The 24,777-nt window shown below is 37.0% G+C and overlaps 1 protein-coding gene across 2 annotated transcripts in view; it reads left to right on the top strand.

The window, feature by feature from the left end:
• Positions 1–24,295, top strand: part of LOC135220795 (alpha-L-fucosidase-like) — a 185,827-nt gene extending 161,532 nt beyond the window's left edge. For both annotated transcript variants that reach the window (XM_064258300.1, XM_064258299.1), the window contains exons 4-9: positions 7,507–7,670; positions 8,489–8,690; positions 21,051–21,191; positions 22,244–22,406; positions 23,802–23,934; positions 24,113–24,295. In XM_064258300.1, coding sequence (XP_064114370.1) covers positions 7,507–7,670; positions 8,489–8,690; positions 21,051–21,191; positions 22,244–22,406; positions 23,802–23,934; positions 24,113–24,229 — 920 coding nt within the window. In that variant the 3' untranslated portion in view covers positions 24,230–24,295. The remainder of the gene's footprint in view (positions 1–7,506; positions 7,671–8,488; positions 8,691–21,050; positions 21,192–22,243; positions 22,407–23,801; positions 23,935–24,112) is intronic.
• Positions 24,296–24,777: the final 482 nt, after the last annotated feature.

The raw sequence follows: 24,777 nt of genomic DNA, 5'->3' as shown, positions 1-24,777 counted from the left end.
CATATATGATTTTTTATGCTGTTGAGTAATAATGTATATGTGAATAATTTTTATGGTGAAATGCAGAAAGCCTTTAGCGAAATATTCGACACTGTCAGAGACAGCTCACAATTTAAGACCAACACCAGACAGACGCAGCCAAATCCCAGTATCAATTTCACTAACACAACTAATGATAACGATAACAGTGCTAATAATACTAATATAATAGTAATAATACTAATAGTACTAACACATTTAGATGTAGAAGAATGAATCAGGCAGCTTGAATAACACAGGCCACACGTGGACAAGTAGAAGATACCAATATTGACAAAGGTCGGCTCGAATCCTCTACAGTAATACCCCGAACTGACACAAGGTTAGGTTCCAGACCCCCTCGCGCAAGTTTCGTGTTAGTTTGGCACGGTCTGAAATTGCTAATAAATGCTTACTTCTAGGGTTTGAACACTAAAGATGACCCTAATCATGCTCCCTAAGCATTAGACTAACTTTTAAATGAAATTAAAGTTACTGTAATTTGATTTAAAAGTTAGTTTAATACATTACCCTTGAAAAAGGAATAACTGGTTGGCATAAAAATACAGTAACTACTGTGTACATACGTATCCATTTTCGTACGTATACTAAAGTTACCCCTAATTCATGGGATGCCATTTTCTTTTTCTGTCAGAGTATAAGTTTTCTTTGTATCACTGTTAAACTTCATAAGTCTGTTATAACGAAGTCACACAAGTAAAATAAAGAAGACATCTTAAAAAGTGTGAATGGGATCACATCTTCTGAAAGTACATTAACTGTATGTGCTGTAACTGCGTAACATAGTACATGCAGATTTGTACCAGCACTTTTCTCCGAGGTTAAGAAAGTAGTTTTCACAGAACGGCAACTATGATGTTTTACTAGTTGATCATTGACTTATATAGTGACTAACACATAATCTACGTACTGATTTTACCCTTAAAAACATGAAAACTTATACTAATTGTAGTATATTAGTACGTACTTCAGAAATTAGAGTTTCTAAAGGGATATCATCTTTGAAAAGTGCAGTAACTTTGTGAGTGGGTATCATATCTTATGAAAGTACATATATGCACTAACTGCATAATTCATGTATGTGCAAAAATAAAAATAATACATTAATAAATATTTTATACAGAAAAGCTTTAAAATGTAAAAATTTGCATAATAAATTAAACATAAACACTTTTGCAGGGTTTTTGCAGTGCTTCTGGAGGGTTCGCAAATGTTCGCGATATTGTGGAGAACTCGTGTATGGTAATTAGTTAGGTTGCGATGAAAAGTTCGCGCTATTGCGAATTCGCGGAAGTTTGGGGTATTACTGTACAGTGAATCATTGGTTAGCCGATGCAGACAGCTACATATCCACAGGGGGAATAACTGATGAAGAGCTAAGATTAATGAAGCCTTGCTTCTTGTTAGTTCAGAACACAATGATGCACATCAAAATTTGAATTCAGTTAGTTTCCGCAAGTTAACTACATACGCTGAATTCCGAACAATTAGCTTATCGCTCTGGGAACCAGTAAGTAAATCTGACTCCTTATATGATATTACTAAATTCCTTCACCCACAATATGAATCCATAGCAAATCTTTACGCAAATATTGAAAATGCAATAGTCAAAATAATAGAAGACTTACAGAAAAACAAACATCACCATATGAGATAAGACGCAGTTTGGTGATGATGAAAAGGACATAGTCTAAGATATATTTTGAACTACTTGTCATTTGGAACAATATATCATGCCCTTGGAGAAGATGAAAAGAAGGCGTTCAGAAAAATTAAAATTGATGCAAAGAGTAATAGCCCTCAAACATTTAAAACAATGAGGCATGAAATCCAGAAGAAAGAGATAGATTTTTTCAAGGAATTTGTAGGGAGTAATAAAGAAACAAAGTGAAAGGAAAGGCAGAAATAATCCTTCATATACAATGAATAATAAGTACAATGATAATTCCAGACAAGTAAGGAATAGATCCACAAACTTTCAAGGGAAATATGCCCAAAATATAAAAGAAAATGGTATCTGAACCAGAAAGTAAGACAGAATCATTCAAGGAATGGTCCACCCATAATATATAAGCCTGGTCAATCTTTAAACACAAATAATTGAAACCAAGGGAACTATTCAGCTCAAGGAGTGAAATCAAAGCCAGCATGTGAAAACTACGGGTATACCAATCGTTCCACTAACGGATGCAGAAAAGCTAGAATCTGTACAGTTTGCAAGAGGGTCGGGCATTTAACTAGAAGCTGTTGGTTCAATGATAAGCAAACCAATAAAGAAGTTGTAGAAATAAGTAACAGTCGCCCTAATCCTTATAAATCTTCAAGCCAGTGACATTAACACCTTCAGAGAAGAAAGAGCTACAATGGGAAGTGAAGGTTCATCCACATTTTCCTATTTAAATAGCAAGGAAGTAGTATTCTCCATGAAAGAAGAAATAAACAGAAAGGATCTGCCTATTGTAAAGATGCCAATAAATGGAAAGACATGTACTGTACTGTACTGATAGATTCAGGTAGTACCGTAAATTTTATAGAGAAATCAACTTTAACCACATATTTAGGTATTGCAGAAACTCCGGTGTAGGGTCAAAATAGTTATAAAAGGAATAGCGGGTAAACAAATTAGAAGTTTAGGAAATATGAACTTAGAAATAGATATTTTGTCACACAAATTTGTTGAAAGTTTTCTAGTTCTAGAAAGATTTTTTCCCGCACGAGTATTGTTCTCATTTAATTTAATGAGATGTGGAATAATAATAGATAGTCGTGAAGGAAAGATTAGTCTGAAACAGGATAATTGGAAGAATGTAAGTTTTATGCTTGATGAAGAAAAGTCTTACCCAATTCTGATCAGTTTGTCCGAGACTGTTTCGACAAGCGAGAGAGATACGGGAAAAGCAGATAAGTAACCAGAACAAGCAAGATAAATAGAAACACAAAAAAGAGGAATGCCCACCATTACAGAATACAGAATCAATGAGATGTGCACATAAGGATAATATACACTTAGATACAAAGCGCCTCGGTGGAGTGGTTGGTATGGTGTTTGCGTTCCACCTCGGTGGTCGCGGGTTCGATTCTCGGCCATTCCATTGAGGAGTGAGAGATGTGTATTTCTGGTGATAGAAGTTCACTCTCGACGTGGTTCGGAAGTCACGTAAAGCCGTTGGTCCCGTTGCTGAATAACCATTGGTTCCATGCAACGTAAAAACACCATACAAACAAAAACACTCAGATAAAAGTAATTGCCCAGATATAAATAATGGTGATCAACGAAACTGAATATAACGAAAATCAAGATGCCTATGCAGATACTTATACAGATACATGTACTAATAACTGTAGCAATATAGTAATGACAATGAAGTGGAAATATTAAATTAACTATTGCTATAGATAAAATAAATAAATCAGATATAAATAGTCTAATAGGAAATGGAAGATGAAGAGAAATGTTGCATTAGCACAGCTGATGATAATAAAGTACAATTAGTACTCAATAGAGCAGTAACGTTACTCCAAAATGCTTAACAAAAATATATCTCAGAGCAAAAGAGAACGTAAAGGCTAAGATGTTCTATTATTGAACGACGAATTGCCAGATTTTGTCAGAATGGATAATTCATTAGTCGACATGAATGGTGATAATTTGGAAGTTTATGTCCAAAACTATTCAGATAACAAGCTAACACTATACGCAGGCATTGTCTTATGTATTGGAATACCTATTAACAATCCTTTACTAACAGTAGAAGAAAAAGCATTTTTCTCTATACATTGTCAAAACTCGCAAATAAATCAACAAGTAAATAAAACAGATTTTCCAGAAAATAGAAACAAGTTAATGCAAGATGCTAGAGAAATACAGGAATGTAATAGCTGTAGAGGGAGATAAACTAGAAAAAACAAATGTTTCACAACATGAGATTTTGTTAAATGATGGAGCCAAGCCATTTTTCATTCCTAATTACAGATTACCTATAAGTCAAAGACCCATAGTTGATAATTTGATAGAGGAAATGAAAAGAGACGCAGTAGTGATTCCTTCTAAATCTCCATTTATTTCTCTATTGTTACTTGTTCCAAGAAAGATGGTAGTTGGAGACTTGTAATAGATTACAGGAAATTAAACTCCAACACAGTTCCAGATAGAATACCGATGCCGGTAATTCAAGATATGTTAGCTCAATTAGGAGGGGATATTGGCAAGTAACTCTAGATGAAGAATCCAAACAATTTACAGCCTTCAGCACACATTAAGAACATTTACAGTTTGATGTAATGCCATTTGGACTGAAATCAGAATTGGACCTGGAGTGATTAAGAATTGCAGGACTAAAAATGAAAGAAATGTCAGTTCCTGAAGAAGTCATTAGAATACTTGGGTCATGTAATTGGTGAGGATGGGCTGCGCATGCAGGCAGGGAAAATAAAGGTAATAATTGATTATCCAGCTCCCATAAATTTGAAAGCATTAAGAAGGTTCCTCGGTATGGTAGGTTATTATAGTGTTTTCATCAAAGGTTTTGCTGCTCTATAGCCAAACCTTTGACAGAACTAACCAAAAAGGATGTTAAATATGAATGGAAGAACTTTTACTAATATCATGAAATTCAATAGATGGTTCATTAGTGTATTAGAGTTTGCCCCAGAATTCAGATATATTCCTGTGAAATTTTACACTTTGGCAGATGCATTATCCAGATCTCAAGAAGAAACAAAAAAATGCATTACAACTAATACCTTTGGTTTTAGTTGTCAAGTAATAGATTTAGATTTAAAGAGTGAAAATACAACAAGGAAAGACGCAGAAATCAGACGAATAGTTGGACAGCTATTAATAGATGAATCCTTATAACTTGATTTTCAATTAAATGGATTGTTGTATAAAATGCCGACAGAGAAAAATGGTTGTTCTCGACTATATATCCCAAAAACACTAACCAGAGAAGTTTTAGAACTAACACACTCATATAAGTTAGCAGGACATCCAAGAATTAAAGAAAACCAGAATCATAACCAGGAATTGCTTAGACTATCTAACTAGATATGTAGAAATCGTACCTGTTAGAAACAGAGATGCAGCTACAGTAGCCGCTCTTAAAATCTAGAATTATCGCAAGACATTCATGTCCATAAGCTCTTTCTAATAATGCTGCTGAATTTACCAGTGATCTTTTAAAGAAAGTATGTGAATTTTATGAAATAAATAAGTGTCAAATAACTGCTTATAAAACAAGTTCTAATGGAGCAGTGGAACGAAACAAGTTCTAATGGAGCAGTGGAGCGAAACAAGTTCTAATGGAGCAGTGGAACGAACTAATCGTAAAATAAAGACGTTACAGTGGGTACTCAAATTGATGTTCAGAATCAAATACCGGGAGGTCCAAATGTAAAGGTTTCTCCCAAATTCACTGGACCATATAGAGTAATAATTGAAAGTGATCTAATGGAAAGGGTAGTCCACTGGAATCATGTAAAGGTAGTAAAAACAGATCCACGGTCTACTAAAAATATAGATAACATAAGAAAGGAAAATATTGCAGAAAATCCGATTACAACGAGGTATAATCTAAGAAACAGAAAGAGTTAAATATGCGTCTATACATATATATAAATAGTCTTAGACTAAAAATATAAGTATGATATATGTAGTGAAACTTAGGTATATCTATAAATACAGTGTTAAATAGTGAAAGGGAACTAAAAGAAATCCAAAATGGCGTTAAATCAATTCTACAGAAGGATAATAATCACAGTGCTTTTTCATTATTGGAAAAGTTAAATCACAACATCGAAAGACGCCAAGCACAAGGTCAAAGAGATCCCTCTTACCCTTCATTGGAACGGCTATAAATCAACTTTTCGGTGTAGCAACAGAAGCAAATGTAGAACATGAAAAAGAAAGACTAGAAAAGCGGGCAGCCGCCAGGGGCGGTGTGATAAATAAAGTGATTGCCTATTGCCTTTCATAATGAAAATGCAGAACAATAGAAAAGTTGAAGGTTTTTATAAAGCAAGTTAATCAGAATGTAACAAAGGAACTAAATAAATTAGAAAATATACATTTTTGAATACCTTTGCACTAGAAAGTGAAGTGATGCTACAAAAACATAAAGACATGCTCAATGTTGTCCTACTTGCTTACAAAGGTATTTTGAGCCCAACACTAATCACTCCAAAAGAATTAGAAGACATTATTAAGTTCTATGTAATTGAAAAGCATTGTACACCATTAGTAGAAGATATGTTTATGTATTATAACTTAACAATTGCCAAAGTACTGTATAATATGATTATTTTAGTTATACCTTTCAACACTTAAGACCACAAATTTCCTAATGTCACTACCCCTTTCCTATGTTGATTGAGAATCAAATGATTAGTAGAAAGGGCTTAATATACATTTTGCATTAGAAGAACATGCATCATTGAATTTATTCTTTAATGATAAACAGTTTAATGAATGTATCATGTTAAAAGAAGAATTCATCTGTAACTTAGACAACCTGTATATAAATACAAATTTTTATCATTGTAGAGAATTAAATGGTGTAGTTAACAGTTTGTAGAAGATTTGGATGAATAAGAATGGAAAAAGCTTTGTAGTAAATATATTCTAGGAAGACTTGATTACTGGGAATTTGTTGCTCTTAAACAATATAAATAGTCATATTTAGGAAATTACAAAATAGCAAAGAAAAAAATGCTAGATCATGTGCTAACACATGATCTTGCATTTAATTCTGTATTGCCTACCTCAACATTTAAATCATCCAGCACGACTATTGTCATGAAAAAAGTTTGGATCCGCTTTTTCCCCTACAATCCTTCCAAATGTTCAGGATGAGCGAGCAAAAGGAGGCAGGCGGCCGAGTTCGTGGTTTTCATTTATCTGAGAATATATTTGAGAAATATTCTTTTCATTTGGTTTGGCTGCATAGACAGTGTTGTGAGATTTAAAATGACTCTCTTTTTGATGTTTAACAATAAAATTTTGACGAACTGACCAGTGTAGAGGCTTTGAGTAGCAACACGAAGTGACAACAAGGCATGGCCGCACGGAGAGAGGTAATGTCTGTCTCTCGGGGCATTCACTGGAGATAAGGCGTGCAAATACGCGTTGTTACTTCCCCAGCCAAGAGTTGATTTTGTAGTAAAGTCGGTGTGATTTAATCTCTGTATTTTTGCCATCTGAGACTCGGCATGATTGATATTTAATCAAAGTGTTGCTTAATAATTCATTCAGTAGTAAGATTCAAGCCATATTGTAAATTTAAAGACTGCTGTCATCGGTTTTTCAAGTTTTTATTTTTTATTTTTTTTAACTTTCCTTTCTTGTGGCTGACCACGTGGTCCTTGGTTTAAAGTATGTTACCTGTCTCAAGAGTTTAATTTTGTAATCCTTTCACAGTGACCCTTTGCACATTTTTAAAGCACACCAATCTTTTATTTATCCGGATACAGGTGATTTGGTCAGTACACTGAGAAGAAAAGCTCCTCATATCCACTTCGGCCTGTATCACTCGCTCTACGAGTGGTTCAATCCTCTATACCTGGAAGATAAAGCCAATCTGTTCCAAACCAACGACTTTGTCGTCTCGAAAACGTTGCCCGAACTCTATGACATTGTAAGTTCGAAAACAAACAAAAAGCTATTTACTGTTTCTTCTTTTCAGTGCTCCAAAATATACTTGATTTTAGTGTTATATTGCTACATTAAAATTAGTTGTTACGATATCTCATAATTAAGCTAGATTTTAAAAATGACTACAATTTGTGCACACGATTAAGAGTAATAATGCCTTTTTTGATATTCTATTTTTTATAGGCATAATTGGGGCCTTATCGTACTAGGGCACTTAACACACACACACACACACACACACACACACACACACACACACACACCACAGATCCTTTCTTTCTTTTTTTTTTTTTTTTTAAACAAGAGGGAGACAAAGCTTATTTTTAAAAAAGCACACACTGCAGATTGTTAAAATAACGTCTGCTTCATAAAGAATAAAAGAACTACTAGAAAGACTACGTAAGTTTTCAAGCAAGACCTGAGACTACAAAGTGGTCTTTGCTACCTATGTCGGTTACTAGCTTTAGACTCACTTTCCATCATTTCCAACAAAACCAGCACATGAAAATATGAATACACAATGGCATTTTATATTTGCTATGGTACAATAATCCTAAACATACCTGTGGCCAAAAACCTGCCCTTTAAAATTATGTAATAAGATAAAAAAGTTTACAAAGGTAACTTAGAACCTGAGCAAACCCACATAATTGTTGTTTTTCACTCTTTTCGGGGGTTTTGTTAATGTGTTAAGATTATTTGACTTAAGGGGAGTGGACACATCCCTATCACGACTGTCATACCCATGATGAAACCTTCATGAATAAGCAGATACAATTTTCCCACTTCTTTTTGGTGTAGGTCAATACCTACAGACCCGAAATCATTTGGTCCGATGGTGACGCCGAGGCTCCGGACTGGTATTGGAACACGACGATTTTCCTGGCATGGCTCTTCAACGACTCTCCCGTCAAGGAGACGGTGGTTGTCAACGACCGTTGGGGCATGGATATCCACTGCCACCATGGCTCTTTCTACACCTGTCACGACAAATACAACCCAGGTGATTATTATATGCATCACCCTTTGTCCCTGAAGCCTATTCTGAAATATTTAGCAAATTCAAAAACTTCTTTAGGGCTATAACAATGTAGCCATTTTTAAAAATCTGAGTAATGACGGATGAAAAATAAAAGTTTTTATACTTGAGAGGTTCACACATTTTAGGTCATATCGGTTAACATATTAGAATGGCTTTTAGGTATGGTATATATTTTTAGTTATATTATTATAAACTGAAAAAGAAATCACTGTCGAGTGGGAAATATATATAGAACATACAGTATATTCTCTAAAGTCACTTGTCATCAGATGTATACTGTATGTATTATTAGTAGCCATAATAACCTTTCAACATTACCTTACACCTTTTGGATATGGCATTCACCCTTAAATGCCTATTGGACGTATTAAACGTCGACGAAAATTGTCTGTTGGGTGCCAAATTGACGTATGAAACGTCGACGCAAAAATGTTTTTTTAAAAATTCGTGGAAAAATAGTTATAGGCCTACTTGGCAAAAACTTTTGAATCACGCACCTTGAGGGATGCTGGGAGTTCACGGACCAAGCTGTTGTTTTGTTTACGCAATTGTAAGTTTAAAACTCTTATATTCTATTAATATTCAATCATTTACCTTAATTTTACAACAAATTGGAAGTCTCTAGCACAATATTTCAATTTATGGTGAATTTATGGAAAAAACTTTTTCCTTACGTCCTTGCGGTAACTTTTCTGAATCATAAATATTTTTGTCCGATTGTCGTAATGTTTGCACCATTTTATATTAGCCATTACATAAAGTTTTATATTTGGAAATGTGCGCAATTTCATGTAGAATACAACAAAAACCAACCCATGGTTGTAGCTTTTTATGAGTTTTGAAACATTTTCATATAAATAACGATAAGTGCCAAAATAGATACCTTCAGTCAACTTTGACTCGACCGAAATGGTCGAAAACCGCAATTGTAAGCTAAAAATCTTACATTCTAGTAATATTAAATCATTACCTTCATTTTGCAACAAATTGGAAGTCTCTAGCACAATATTTCGATTTATGCTGAATTTTTACAAAATACTTTTTCCTACCTCCGTGCGGTAACTGCCGAAAAAATCAGAAATTTTTTTGTCCGATTGTCGTAATGTTTACACCGTTTTATATTAGCCGTTACATAAAGTTTTATCTATGAAAATGTGCACAATTTCATGTAGAATACAACTAAAAACAACCCATGGTTGTAGCTTTTATCAGTTTTGAAATATTTTCATATAAATAACGAAAAGTGCCGGAATTTCAACCTTCGGTCAACTTTAACTCGACCGAATGGTCGAAAACTGCAATTGTAAGCTACAACACTAACAGTCTAGTAATATTCAATCAATTACCTTCATTCTGCAACAACGGGAAGTCTCTAGCACAATATTTCGATTTATGGTGAATTTTTGAAAACTACTTTTTTTACGTCCGCGAGTTACGAATTAATGCATCATATTGTGATAATATTTTCTCTGTGTTGCCTTGATCGTTTTACAATTTGTTATATACCAAAATCATCGCAATTTAGTGTACAATACAACGAAAAAATAATTAACTCATTAGCTTTAACCGTTTTGCTCACAGCGCGATTTGTATACAATTATATATGACATTTTTTTCGTGCTGTTATATATTCCAATATTTATATATGATAATGATATTTTTTTTCATTTCTGATGGTTGCATACTAAACTTCAGGCAATGACAAAACAAGGATCCAAAAATGAACTCTTAATCTTGAAAATTAAGCGTGCTGTGATTTTTTGAAAAAAACTTTTTTTCCCACTTCGGCACTCACTCCCAAACGCCGCCGGCATACAGGAGACACTTTCGGAAATACCGGCTCGGCGTTTAAGGGTTCATAGTGTGTGAAATCCCAGTAAGAAATGAATGAAGAATCCTTTTCCCTCAGTGGTGGAATTTGAAGCCACAACTGAAGTTGCCGCTTTATAGTCACAAAGCATGTCACTGGAGTGCCGATCTCCTTATCGAGCATGTGACCGACAGCGGCCATATTGAAAGGTCTTGGTCCAGCTCATAGTACTATACTTTATTACTATTATTATCATAATATTATTATTATTACTATAAATATTATTATTAATATTGTTATTTCATTAATTTACTTCAGCAGTGCTATGTTTGTAGAGGTTCTTCTCTATTTTTAGAATAGCAACTTTTTCTGTGCTACTTAAACAGGTTAGTAGAGCGCCTATGGAGGTCAATTCAAATACAGATTCAAGATTGGTGTACAGTATACATTTCTATTACAATCTTCTTACCGGCAAACTATGATACCATTGTTATCAAAGTCAATAACGATTTGTCTCTCGCCTTCTCTTTCTTTTAGCAAGCTTTCATCTGGAACTGCCAGACATCATCTAGGCTAGGAAGCTGAGGGTGGACTGCTTCTATTGTTATAGTCTTCCTCCTTATATCCATCAGCCGGGGGTCTGCCTCTTGCTGATCTCCTATTGGTTGATGGCAGCAGTTGGGTTTTTCATTGGTTGCTATGGCCAGGCTTCAAGCCACTTCTGCCATGTTTACGGTAGCATAGCTGCCTGATCTGTGCAGTGACGTTGCTTGGCATTGTGTCATGCTGCGGGATGTCATGGCTGGCTTGATTTTCATTGGCTGCATGAGTATCTCATATCGGGGCCATTGTGTTCTGTGGAGTTGTCGAGATCGGTGGTGTCATTATTGGGGGCAGGCCTTCTCATAATCCAGCAAGCGCAATTGACAAGTGTCAGTGGCTTTCCTGATGATCTTGGTTATTCTAGATGATTACATCCCAGGAGTTATTTTCTTGGTGTCTGGTGCTGCCGTGATTTATGATACCCCTCTTCTGGATATGGAAGGAGATCCTCTTAGAGAGGTGCATGCTGGTCATACTGATGCAGGCACGCTGCAACAGCAGACTGGGCATGTTTACTGGTATACCACATACATCTACTTCAGGGGTTTCTCATACTGGCAGGGTCCAGTTATTCTTCATAATTAGGTCACACATCCTCTGATTTTGGTAGTAAATAATTAAATCTTATTTTCTTGGTGTCGTCGATCGGGTTTACATTTTCGGTTATAATCTTCTTTATGGATTTCTCATCTTCATGGTAATCGGAACTCATGAAGGCTTTATAGTAAAGCTTGATATTATCCTGGGAGTGGGGCTGCAGCTCTCATTACCGTACCATTTCTCCAGGGCTGTGGGGACTTAGCTGCTGATTAATTTGTTGGAATAACTGTTGTTTACTATTACTTGGGAGGTGCGGTTTAGGTCCTGTTAGGTGTCCTGCCAGGTAGAGATGTGGGAGAGGGCTCACCTGACGAAGGCCCTGACAGTTGTACTCTTGAACCTGGTGGGGCACTTGCTGTCACTGTTGAGGCAAAATCCACGGTTGGTCTTCTTTGTGTAGACAGAAGTACTGAGGCCATCTGTCATAGTCACAAGAACACCAAAGTAGGTGAGCCGATCATCTGTGCTGTATTCATCTGTGTAATTCAGCGTACTGCACTGCTGAAGTGCCTGATGGAGGGCTTTGACCTCATCCTCGGCATCAACTTGCACAAAGATGTTTCTCAATATATCACCCATGTCTGTGGGGTTGCTGCATCCTGGCAAAGACTCGTTCCTCCACAGTGCCCATGTAAAATTTGTCGAAAAGGACCTCCAGTGGGGAGCCCATCGCTACGCTGTCCTTCTTTTGGAACATCTGGCCGCTGTTGGTGGAGATCTAGGTGCAGATCTTCAGCAGAGTATGGAGGGAGGCTTCTGTTATGTTGAGGGGCGCTGTCAACTGACTCCTGTAGACACGATCAAGAATGATGTCAGTGATCTCTTAGACAGGTACATTTGTAAAGAGGGATTCTGTGTCCAGTGTGGCAATAATCCCAGTGCCAGGGGCATCCTTGATAGCTTTTAGGAACTCTATTGATGACTGCAGGCTGTAGTGACTCAGGGTGTAGTGAGTCAAGATTTAAGGCATCTTGACCTGGAGTGGGTCATAATCTGTAAGGTTTATGTATCCCTTGGTGCACTCTAGGATGTTCCCAGGGTACGCTGTCCAATCCATGACTACCTTCTTCTCGAGGGGCATCAGGATGTGATACTAGAGGTTCCTCTCCTACTCCGCTGGTTCCAGGGCTGCTTTGCACATGCTCACACTCCTGCTGCAGCTTCTTAGTCTTGTGGAGGGCACACAGCTTGGTAGTCTTGATCGCTATTTGCCACTGTAAGAAGGATTTCCCAAAGCTCCTTGGCTGTACAATTTTATGCCCAGAAGGTTTGAAACGGCTCTGTGCCGCCTGCGTATTGGACATACTAGGCTGACACATTCCTACTTGATGAGTCGTGATCACGAACCATACTGTGAGGATTGCCTGGTTCCACTGACTGTTATGCACTTGCTGGTTGAGTGCCCCAGTTTGGTGGAACAGCGCAATCAATATCTATACTATGGGAAGGAGAATAATGTTTTTAAGTTGTCAAAAATTTTAAGAGCAAATGGGATTATTAACATGACTGGCTTGTTTGGATTTCTTTTTAACACTGGTATTTTAGATAAGCTGTGATGCTTGTGTGCGCCTTGCTTTTATTCTTATTGAAATGGTGTATATGTATATGTGTGTGTGTGTGTTTTTAAATAATTACCAGTATCTTTTGCCATATGTATGTATGTCTGTATGTATGTGTGTGTATATATGTATATGTATGTATATGTGTATGTATATGTATATATATGCATATATATATGTGTGTATAATGGTATGTATATATGTGTTTGTGTGTGTGTGTGTTTTTTTTTTTATATAATTTTCTGTTTAATTGTTATTATTGAAATTTATAAGGTCTTTATATATAGTTCGGCATCAATGACATAGTTGTCGCGATGCTAGATTAATATAGTATCAATCAATCAATCAATCATTGTTTCTTTCTGATGGGTCGTGTAGCCGAACATTGGTGTGCATGGAAAGCAGAACCTCTCTCAAGCATACTTTATTAAAAGTAATGGGTACTGCAGCAGTGTTACACTTCATATCAGGACAACTACCCCGCAAAGTATAGAAAATTTTAAAAAGGTTGAAAAAAAGGATGAACAACTAATTTTATAAATAATTTATTCAAAGCTCATGATGAAAGTTAAAAGCAAACATATATGAATGAAAAATTTTGCATTAAAAAATCTTAAGAGAAGGTTGAAATTGTCAAAAAAGTTTTTAAAAATTGTTTAAAATAATTAGAATCATACAAATATATTTACATACAAAAACTTAGTTGAAATTGTCATAAAAAAGTTAAAACGAAAGGTAATAAAATAGTTTAAAATGCAAATTATACACAATACTTCGTAAATATTCTACCACATCTCTGTTTTCATAATATCTAGTGACTGAAAGAATACGGGCTGAAACATCTAAATAATTCTTTCGAGATGGCTGTCTATCAAAACCTGCAAAAGATTGAACCATATGTATTTGTTGTAATCCTTGCTCTCTTTTAATGTATGTTAAAAACTTCCAAATATTTGGATGGCAGCAACCAACATTTGATAAAAAAAAAAAAACTCCTGTCATCCTTCCACTGCATTTATTTGTTCTAGGAAGTTCAACTGCCATTTTGTCGTACATATTCCACAACTCTATTCCAAACAATGGTTCCTGCTGTCTTCCTCTTCGACATGGTCGTCCGAAGAACGTATCTTCAAAGTAGTCTTGCAACGGATATGTGGGGGGGGGGGGCGAATTCACTTGTACGGATATTCGGGGGGGGGGGGGGGGGGGGGGGGAATCCACAGTTCAAATATTTTTCGACATCGCAAGCCGGTACTAAAGCTAAAGCTGCTATCATTTTCATTGCGATGGAAAACTTTACCCTCTAGGTATCGCTGCTGAAATCCATTAGATTGAATTTTTCTATGTATACTTTGGCAAAAGTGAAAAAAAAACAACCCTTTATTTCGGTTTGTGGGTGAATCTGTTGTAAACTATTAATCATGACTTTTTCAAAGTACCAGGACAGTTTTTGCGCTAAATCTGGTTCCAGTATTTTCAACTGTTTCATTAAGTTTGAGTGAGTTGTTTGGGTTTTATCAGGTAAAAGGGCGTATAGTAAAGGCCCTGAACGATCATTTACCGAGGAACTGTCTTGAACATTCCATCTAGCAACCAGTGTGATGCTTGACATAAATAATCCAAGTTTTTCTGTGTTCCAATGATCAGAATTCATTTCTCAACTGGCCCAGAGTCGAAGAGCAGAAAATCTTTACTATCATGTGTTTTGGTATGCTCATCTGTTAAAACAAGTTCTTGGGTATTTAAAGGCAATGGCCGTGAGCGAGACAAACATTGTCAATGGCGTCTAATGTTACGTCTTAAATGATGAATTGGTGGTAGAATTGCTCTCTTTTCTTCATCAATGGTTCCACAAGCCTCAGAAAGTATTTGCTGCGGTGTTTCTTCTGTTTTCATGGCGCATTTTGACCCTCTGGATAGTTGTTACAGCTTCAATTTTTGCTTTAGATGGCGCATGGGTGTGGTTATGAAGCCTACCAACAACTTTGCTTCGTTGTATCTGAACTTTCAGTTTAGCTTTGCAACTGGCTTTGTTTCTTCTTTCTTCACATTCAAAAGACACAACACCATTAGCAAAGTCTTTCTGCTTAACATATATATATATATATATATATATATATATATATATATATATATATATATATATATATATATATATATATCCATCAAGGACTAGTCTGTCTTTTCCTCTAGAACTTCTGATAAATTCCATGTTGCTTAAGGGTTCTCGGTTGTTTCACTAAATGCCAAGAAAATAAAGAAATTCAGTTTGAAACCATTTAAGAAAAAATTGAGTTCATAAACAATTTCAGGAATAATTTAATTGCACTTAAGAGCAGTTAAGAGAGTAACGACAGTTTAAGGAAGAAATCTTTTTGTAAACGATTGCACTTATGACAGTAACGTCATTTTAAGTCATTCTAGTCTGTTAACTGTTGTTCAACCATTTTAGGGGCTAGTTGTCTGGGGGGTTAGTTGTCCTTGGGGGGTAATTGTCCTAGACTCTTTATGCTTGTAGAGATTCTTCTCTGTTTTTTGAAAAGGAGTTTTTCTGTGCTACTTAAACAGGCTAGTAGAGCGCCTTAGACGTCATTCTCAAATACAAGGTCAAGATTGATGTGTATATTTCTGTTACAATCTTCTTACACCATAGTTATCAAAGTCATTAACGATTTCTTTTTTTTTCTTTTAGCGAGCTTTCGTCTAGAGCTGCCAGACATCCCCTAGGCTAGGAAGCTGAGGGTGGACTGCTTCTGTTGTGGTGTCCTTCCTCCTTATATTCGGGCTTGTCAGCAGGGATCTGCCCCTTGCTGATCTATTGGTTCATAGTGGTGAGTCGGGTGTTTCATTGGTTGCTTGGGCAGGTCTCAAGCCACTTCCACAATGTTGATGGCCACATAGCTGTGACCTCCAGGATCTCCTGAACTATGTGGTGATGTGTCATGCCGTGTGACGTCACGGGTGGCTTGATTTTCATTGGCTACAGGAGTATCTTGTTCAGGGGTGTTGTATTCCCATTCCTTGGAGTTGTCATGATCGGCGGTGTTATTATTGGGGGCAGGTCTTCTCATACTTGTGGGGAGAATAAATACTAATGGCGTCATACATCCCTTGAAGTAATTTCATGGTGTCTGGTGCGGGTGTGGTTTTTCTTAGCCCTCTCCTGAACATGGCAGGGGATCCTCTTAGACAGGTGCATGCTAGTCATACCGATGTAAGCACCTCTGCAACTGTGGACTGGGCATGTGTACTGGTATACCACTTATGTCTGCTTCAGGGGGTCTCGTACCGGCAGGGTGAGGTTATTCTTCATAATTAGGTCGCACATCCTCAGATTTTGATAGTATATAATTAAGTCTATTTTCTTGGTGTTGTCGATCATGTTAACATTTTTGGTTATAAGCCTGACGGAGGGCTTTGTCCCCATCCTCGGCATATACCGGCTGTATCTGCAGGGTTGCTGCATTCTGGTGGGGACTCTACCACGACTCGTACTAGTAAACAATGGATATTCCAACAAATTATTCAGCAGAGAAGTCCGCACAGCAGTAGTGAGAGCCCACACCCCCGGGCTTCAGGATAATATCAAGATGTGTATAAAGCCTTCATGAGTTCTCATTAATGTGAAGAGGACTCTGTAAAGACAATAACCGAAAATGTTAACCCGATCGATGAAACCCAGAAAATAGACTTAATTATATAGTATCGAAATCGGAGGATGAGCGACCTAATTATGAAGAATAACTTCTCCCCACTGGTACAAGACCCCCTGAAGCAGACATATATGGTACATGAGTACACATATCCAGTCTGCTGTTGCGCCTATATCTGAATGACCAGCATGCGCCTGTCTAAGAGGATCTCCTGCCACGCCCAGGAAGGGGCTATAAAAAATTACGCCCGCACTAGACCCAAAGAAAGATATCTCCTGGGATGTAATCATCCAGAATACCAAGATCATCGGGAAGGCTCTTGACACCCATTGATTGCGCCTGCTGGAGGTGCTCTTCATCCAGCAAATAAACCCAACACTGAATATGATGCAGGAAGTATTTCTCTTCCCCACGAGTATGAGAAGACCTGCCCCCAATAATAACACCACCGATCATGACAACTCCACGGAATACAACGCCCCCGAACGAGATACTCGTGCACCCAATGAAAATCAAGCCAGCCGTGACGTCACACAGTGTGACACAATGCCAAGTAATGTCACTGCACAGCTCAGGAGATCCCAGAGGCTGCAGCTACGCAACCATCAACATGGCAGAAGTGGCTTGAGGCCTGGCCCAAGCAACCAATGAAAAACCCAACTTGCCGCCATTGACCACTAGGAGATCGGCAAGGAGCAGACCCCTTGCTGATGACCCCAGATATAAGGAGGAAGGACACCACAACAGAAGTAGTCCACCCTTAGCTTCCTAGCCTAGAGGATGTCTGGCAGCTCTAGATGAAAGCTCGCTAAAAGAGAGAGAGAGAGAGAGAGAGAGAGAGAGAGAGAGAGAGCCAATCTTGACTGTATTTGAGAATGACTTCCATAGGCGCTCTACTAGCCTGTTTAAGTAGCACAGAAAAAGCAGCTATTCGAAAAATAAAGAATCTCTACAAGCTTAACGCTGCTGAAGTAGCCAATACTTTCAATAAAGTACGCTTAAGAGATGGTCTGCTTCACAAGTACTAGTGTTATTAATATTATTGTTGTTGGTATTATTTATATCATTATTATTATTTTTGACCCAATTTCACAGAGAAAAACATTGGAAACTCATAAAGTGCTATCAAAAATAGCACCTAACAGTGTGAATTATGCAACTTCACTATTGTTTGCGATGTTATAATGTACGTGGGAATCGAATGTCAATGTGTCATTTATTGGTCAAAGAAACATCCCCTGCTCAGCGAGAGAGAATTGTTGCATTGCATTCGGTGCAAGTTCCTGTTAGAGAGTTACCAAGAAAGCTTAATATACCAAAGAGAATAATACATACGTGAACCAAATTGTTTAGAGAATGACAAGGTTTAGAAAATGGACCTAGAAGTGGAACTCCACTAGTGGAACTCCACTAGGGAGCAAGACAATACAGTAGTGTAAATGTTGCAGAGCAAAATTAATTTGTGAACGTCAAATTCTAGCACCTCACCACAGTATTGTTGAACCAGGAATCATGACTATACTCTGTTTTTTTTCATCTGTCCATCCGCCTGTGGTGTTTGCGCATGGTAACACTGCGTCCTGGGCTTTAAATAATATCCTATTTCGAATATTAACGGTGTAATTAGCATACAGTAAATTATTAAAACAACTTTTCAGTTGCAAATGTACACCCAGATATCCTTTTATTTACCTTAAACTTACACATAACGTAACTATTTAAAGCCAGGGACGCAGCGTTACCATGCACGACCACCACAGGCGGATGGACAGATGGAAAAAAACAGAGTATAGGTCTATGCCTATGACTGGTGTCTGATGAATACTTTAGATAGAGAGGAAGGTTTTAAAAAATAACTTGAAATCTCTTATAGCTGCCTAATAATTAAGTCTTATGAATAAGCAAGCCTGCCTTTGATGGATGGGAGGGTCAGTTAGACTTACTTTTTTTTAAAAATCTCTATCCAGTGAATACCACTGATAGGGAGGGAAACAACTTCAATGATGCATGCATTTTATTTCTTTAAAACACGAATAATAGATTTTATTGGGAGATACTTTATTCACATTGGCCTAAACCCTCTATCCTCCTCCTATACAGCACCACCGCTCCCCCACATCTCAGGCTACTCCGACTTCTCTCTACCAACTCCATCACATGAAAGCAGCGCTAATGATAACGATTATTTTAAAATTCTCCTCACTGACAAATGTAGCCTTAAAATGCATGTTTACAGAACACTTTCTGCTCAAAATTACTTTTTCTCTCATTCCCAAAAATATTTGCATAAACTCGTGTTTATGCAAATATTTTATGTGAAAATATCTGAAATAGACTTAAACGAGAAAGTCACCTTTCATATTTCCTACCCTTTCAGCTACTTACTATAGTATGCCCATGGCAGTAGGTCTGGGCATACATGTGAAACTAATTTTAATTAATTTCCATAGAGGAGAAAATTAATATAACTACAGAAAAATTCACCCAAAAAAGCTTTTATGAAAGTAAGCCTTTCTTAATGTATTCGTCAGTTTTCTTACATGTCCGAATAAAACAGGGAGATATGCAAGGAATTAGATAAAAAAAAAGGCCAAATTGTATTCATGTGATTTTTTATGATTGCTTTTTGACATGAGATAACTAGGTCTGAGTAAATTATGTTAAGCAATAATGAAAAGAATAAGAAAAAAGGAGAACATGGCCAATAAAAAAGAATATCGCAAATAATTAATAAAAAAGCAGAATAATATAATATTGTCTATTTAAATATTCATTCACATTACGTATGCGAGAGAGTGTACTGCCAAAAATAGACCTTGGTTAATCTGGTGTAAAACTGGAAGTCAAATTTAGGCCTACTAAATGGCATGCAAATTATTATATATAATAATATGTATGCACACTCATATAGTTGGTGTTGAAATAATCATAAAGTAAATTTTTTTCTGCTAATAATGATTTATTGAAAGAAAACAATGTTCTATTATTCATATCCATGGGAAGGCACGTGACCAGGTGCCCGTGTCCCCCCCTTAAATCTGCCACTGCCTAAGTGGTACAAACTTTGACCCACGTTCCGTTGGACTAAGGATCTTCTTTGGCCTAGGCTACTGCCCTTGCCCACCAACTAACCACCTGTAAACAGTTTGAGGTGTGTAAAGGCCTGTCCACACGATCGGGCCTGATCAGCGGGCCTTCCCTCTAACGGGCACACTTGACGGGCAAACCGTCAAATTGTCCGATGGGTCTTGTAGCAAAACCACCATGGTGGTGCCCGAAGGCTTGAGCTTCGACCCTGGCAGACGTACGTTAACCATATACATTTCTTTTACTGAGCCATTCTTTACATCATATTCTCTTCTTTTTCTTCTTTTTCATCTTTTTCATCTCACACAAACCAATTATCATCCTACACAATATCTTCTTCTTTGCGGTAGGCACCATGTTTATCATACCACACTGAACACACTACTGGCATCGTCGGGCACGCCCACCTCTCCATCGCCTCACCGGTGTGGACAACATTCACGGGTAAGCCCGCCAGAATTTGCCCGTCAACCCCGGAGCACGTCGATCAGGCCCGCTCGTGTGGACAGGCCTTCACAAAGGGATACTGTCACAGTGGATGTTAAAATAACCACTTGAAGTTGCGTCTGATTAAGGAAGATTAACTTAGGATTTATCTATTTAAGTAATAAGGTGAAGGAATTTCAGGCAAGTGGTGGTGGGGGGGCAGCTTCATAATACTGAAGTAATCTGTTTGGCAGTGGTATGAATCTCACACAAAACAAACACCAGTCAAATAAGTTTCTGGTTGTCACTGAAAAACAAACTTTCTGGATACAGCCCCAACAGAATCCTTAATTCTCACTCCAATGTGAACATGACAACACCGTCACAAAAGCATTAAAAAGAATGATATATATTCCAGATAACCATAAACAACCATGAACATTTAATTTTCATTGAAAAAGAAAGAACTTTGCTAACAAAACGGCTTCAAAAGTCATGAATATCTGGAAAACCAGACAGTTCACCTTTGACATAAATTTTGCAGGAACGATACTTGAAACCCTTCCGTAATTATCTTCTACAGGTACAGTGCAACCATTCAAGTGGGAGAACTGTATGCCAATGGACAAGGGGTCTTGGGGTTACAGGAGAAACGCACCTCTCACTGACTACCTAACCATTCAGGAAATCATCACACAAGTGGCTGAGACGATCAGCTGTGGAGGTAAGACAAGACATCTTTCGGTTTGGATTTGATTTCATGAAGTATTTGGGCTTTCAAGCCAAGCGCTGGGGCACTTTCAACCCCAAGACAGTGAAAAGAGGGTGTCGAGTTGTTGGACAGCAAGATAAAGAGAGACAGAAAATAAAGGAGATGAAGTACGACGACCTGAAGGTGGATTTGAGAAAGAATCCCTCAGGTGCGCTGAGAAGTAATAGCTAGAGAGGCTGGACAGCAAGACTGAAGAGACGAAGCTTAGGGAATGGAGGTCAAGTTGATGTAAAAGCTGTTGATATTGAGACTTCTGAAACTCCAGACTCCACAAACAATTATAATAGTGTATTTTATGAACACCTACTCTGAGTAACAAGTCAGATTCACATACGTTAGCTTACATAATTTCGACAGATGAAATAATATATATAATATATATATATGTATATATATACACTTTTGAACTGACCTAAATGTTAGCTCTCATGAGGTTTGAATTCTGACCTATATATAATATATATATATATATATATATATATATATAATATATATATATATATATATATATATATATATATATATATATATATATATACATATATACACACACACACTTTTGAACTGACGTAAACTGTTAGCTCTTCATGAGGTTCGAATTCTGATTATATATATATATATATATATATATATATATATATATATTATATATATATATATATATATATATATATATATATACTATATACTATATATATATATATATATATATATTATATATATATTATATACATACACACTTTTGAACTGACCTAAACCGTTAGCCCCTTATGAGGTGTGTGCGTGTGTGTGTGGGTTCACTACATACATTCAAAATCTCATTTAAGTCCCAGGGCTCGTCTATGTCACTCGTAGCTACCACATCTTATATACTAAAAAGTGCAGTAAAACAAACAGCACAGTCAAGGGTGAGATTTCGGAGCAGCCAGGAGGCACAATAATTAAATAAATAAATAAAAATCCGAAGATTTTTAAAGCAAAGTCCTTTCCGCTTTCGAACACAGGAAACATCCTACTCAACATAGGACCGACGAGGGACGGCCGTCTCCCGCCCATCATGGAAGAGAGACTGAGGCAACTCGGGGCGTGGCTTGGGACGAACGGGGGCGCCATCTACGGGTCCCGCCCTTGGGTGCACCAGAATGACTCCGTGACTCCGGGTGTTTGGTAAGCATGAGTTCTCTCCTCTTTGTGTTATTATCTCGTTTACCTTTCCCAGGGCTGTACAAGTCTTAATAATAAAAGTAACGTGTAGCAAGCTCTCTCGTTTACGTATAATGTGTGTTGTGCTTTGAATGAATATTTGCAAACACGTGTGTGCCTGACACAGAATATATATTCTAAGGAAGCACGAGCTCAAAGGAATATATATATATATATATATAATATATATATATATATATATTATATAATATATATATATATATATATATATATATATATATATATATAAAATCTTTGAACTCATGTTTGCTTGCTTAGAGGTAAAAGACTCTCCTGACATTATTCCTAAAGAGAAGCCTTCATGAAATATTGTCCAAATTGGTTCCCCGCCATGCTTGTAATTTAGCTGACATTTTATGATTGTGCTGAGTAATTCATTTTCTTTACATTTGTGTTATTATTCAATAAAGGATTAGAATTCACAATCTGGCTTTGACACTAAACGACTTTCCCCAATGCAGAATAAATGTTGTTCCCAAAACGCTTGCATGGCTGGGAAGTTGAACTTGAACATTCAGTTCATGTAAGGTTAATTGTCAGTACAGGAATGCTGACCTACATTGGCTTCATTCCATTTTATCATAACCTCAGAAGGGGGTCATTAGCTGATGACATTAGAGAATACAGAGATAAAATATTAAAGCAGACAGCTGACACATTTTGCCCGATAAAATTCCATTATTAGACTTTATATTAATACAATATAAAATTCCCCCGTAGGGGAGTAGTATCGTTAGTGCACCTCATTTGGTGCAATGTAGGGATTACTTAAGGTTCTTTGCAGCGTCCCTTCGGCCCTTAGCTGCAACGCCTTTGATTCCTTTTATTGTACCTCCGTTCATATTCTCTTTCTTCCATTTTACTGTCCACATTCTCCTAACAATTGATTCATAGTGAAACTGCGAGGTTTTCCTCCTGTTACACCTTTCAAACCTTTTACTGTTAATTTCCGTTTCAGCGCTAAACGGCATAATGCCAAAAATCTATATAGTAAATCAAATCTAATATAAAATTCCCTTTATAGACATTATGTTAATACCATATGAAATTCATTTTATTGGAATTGATAAAAACATTATAAGAGTTCTTTCGCGGGATTCGATGTAAGAAAAAGCACTTCCAAACTGAGAAATAATGAATATTTCCCGATTGTTGTAGGCATTCTTGAAAATTCTGTCGTGTTGCACACTGCAAAAAGTATAACAATTTATGTTCTTCGTTTGACAAGCACTTTGTTAAGGGAATTTGTCACGTGATATTTCATGTCCTTATTTGCTAACAAGATAAGATAATGTATAGTACTTTATGATTAGTTTCCAAATCTGATCTGATCACAAGGTTTACTGCCAAACCGGGAGTGACTTACGCCATAGTCCTCAGCTGGCCTAAGAATCACAGCCTGCTTCTGGCGTCTGTTGCACCAACTGAACGCACCAAGATTTTCCTCTACGGTTATGACGACATGCTGGAGGTATGTCCTGCCAAACTAGCAGCCACTTTTCTTCATATCATGGAGCTTACTTTATTTTAGACTATCGGTGACTGGCTCTATTCAGTGTTTATTCTTCTTTTCATTTTGAAACATGACGGCATGCTGCATATTCAAAAAAATGTGAAATCACAAAATTCACCTCATTTTTCCTTTCCAGTTCAAGCCTGGTTCGAAAGGGATGACCGTCGTCTTCCCAGACATGGCGGAGGTTAAAGGCCAATGGGCCTGGGTGCTGAAAATGACAGGGGTCAATCCTGCGGCGCCACGGCGCTGACAAAGCTGAATGTGGTCCCAGTCATCTTTGTGTGAACATAATAAATTGAAGTCATAAAAGTCTAAAGCTTTCGTATATCTTCCCTGGTCTGTACTTCGTATTGCGTTTTCCTATGATTCTTTCATTTTGCTCCCAGCCAATAGCTTTGACAACCAGTAAAAAATTGCCAAAATTCTTTCTGCTGTAATCTGATCTTTGAACACAAGATAGTTAACTACCAATACATTCACAGAGTCTATTTTAAGCTTGTTTGGTTTTACCTCAACACTTTTGACAACAAGTTTTGATTGAGAATTTTGTTTTTTCAGTTTTTTTGAATAATTATGTGTCTCATTCAAAGACGCTCAGTCTTTTGTCAGCCTGAGGGTGAAACGCTGGAACTCGAAAAAATCACAAGTATAGAAAATGACGAATTCAACTTGAAAAAAAATCGTTTCAGATACACAATTTATTTTCCACCTAGCAAAACTGCAATAAATTCCTTTCCGAGTAATAAATAGTTCATCGGTATTCATGCCACCTATTTTCCAGCCAACCGAAAGGAAGGA

This window comes from Macrobrachium nipponense, chromosome 2 (assembly GCF_015104395.2).
Source record: "Macrobrachium nipponense isolate FS-2020 chromosome 2, ASM1510439v2, whole genome shotgun sequence".
NCBI classification, from domain to species: domain Eukaryota; kingdom Metazoa; phylum Arthropoda; class Malacostraca; order Decapoda; family Palaemonidae; genus Macrobrachium; species Macrobrachium nipponense.
This window is presented reverse-complemented; position numbering and strand designations above follow the sequence as displayed.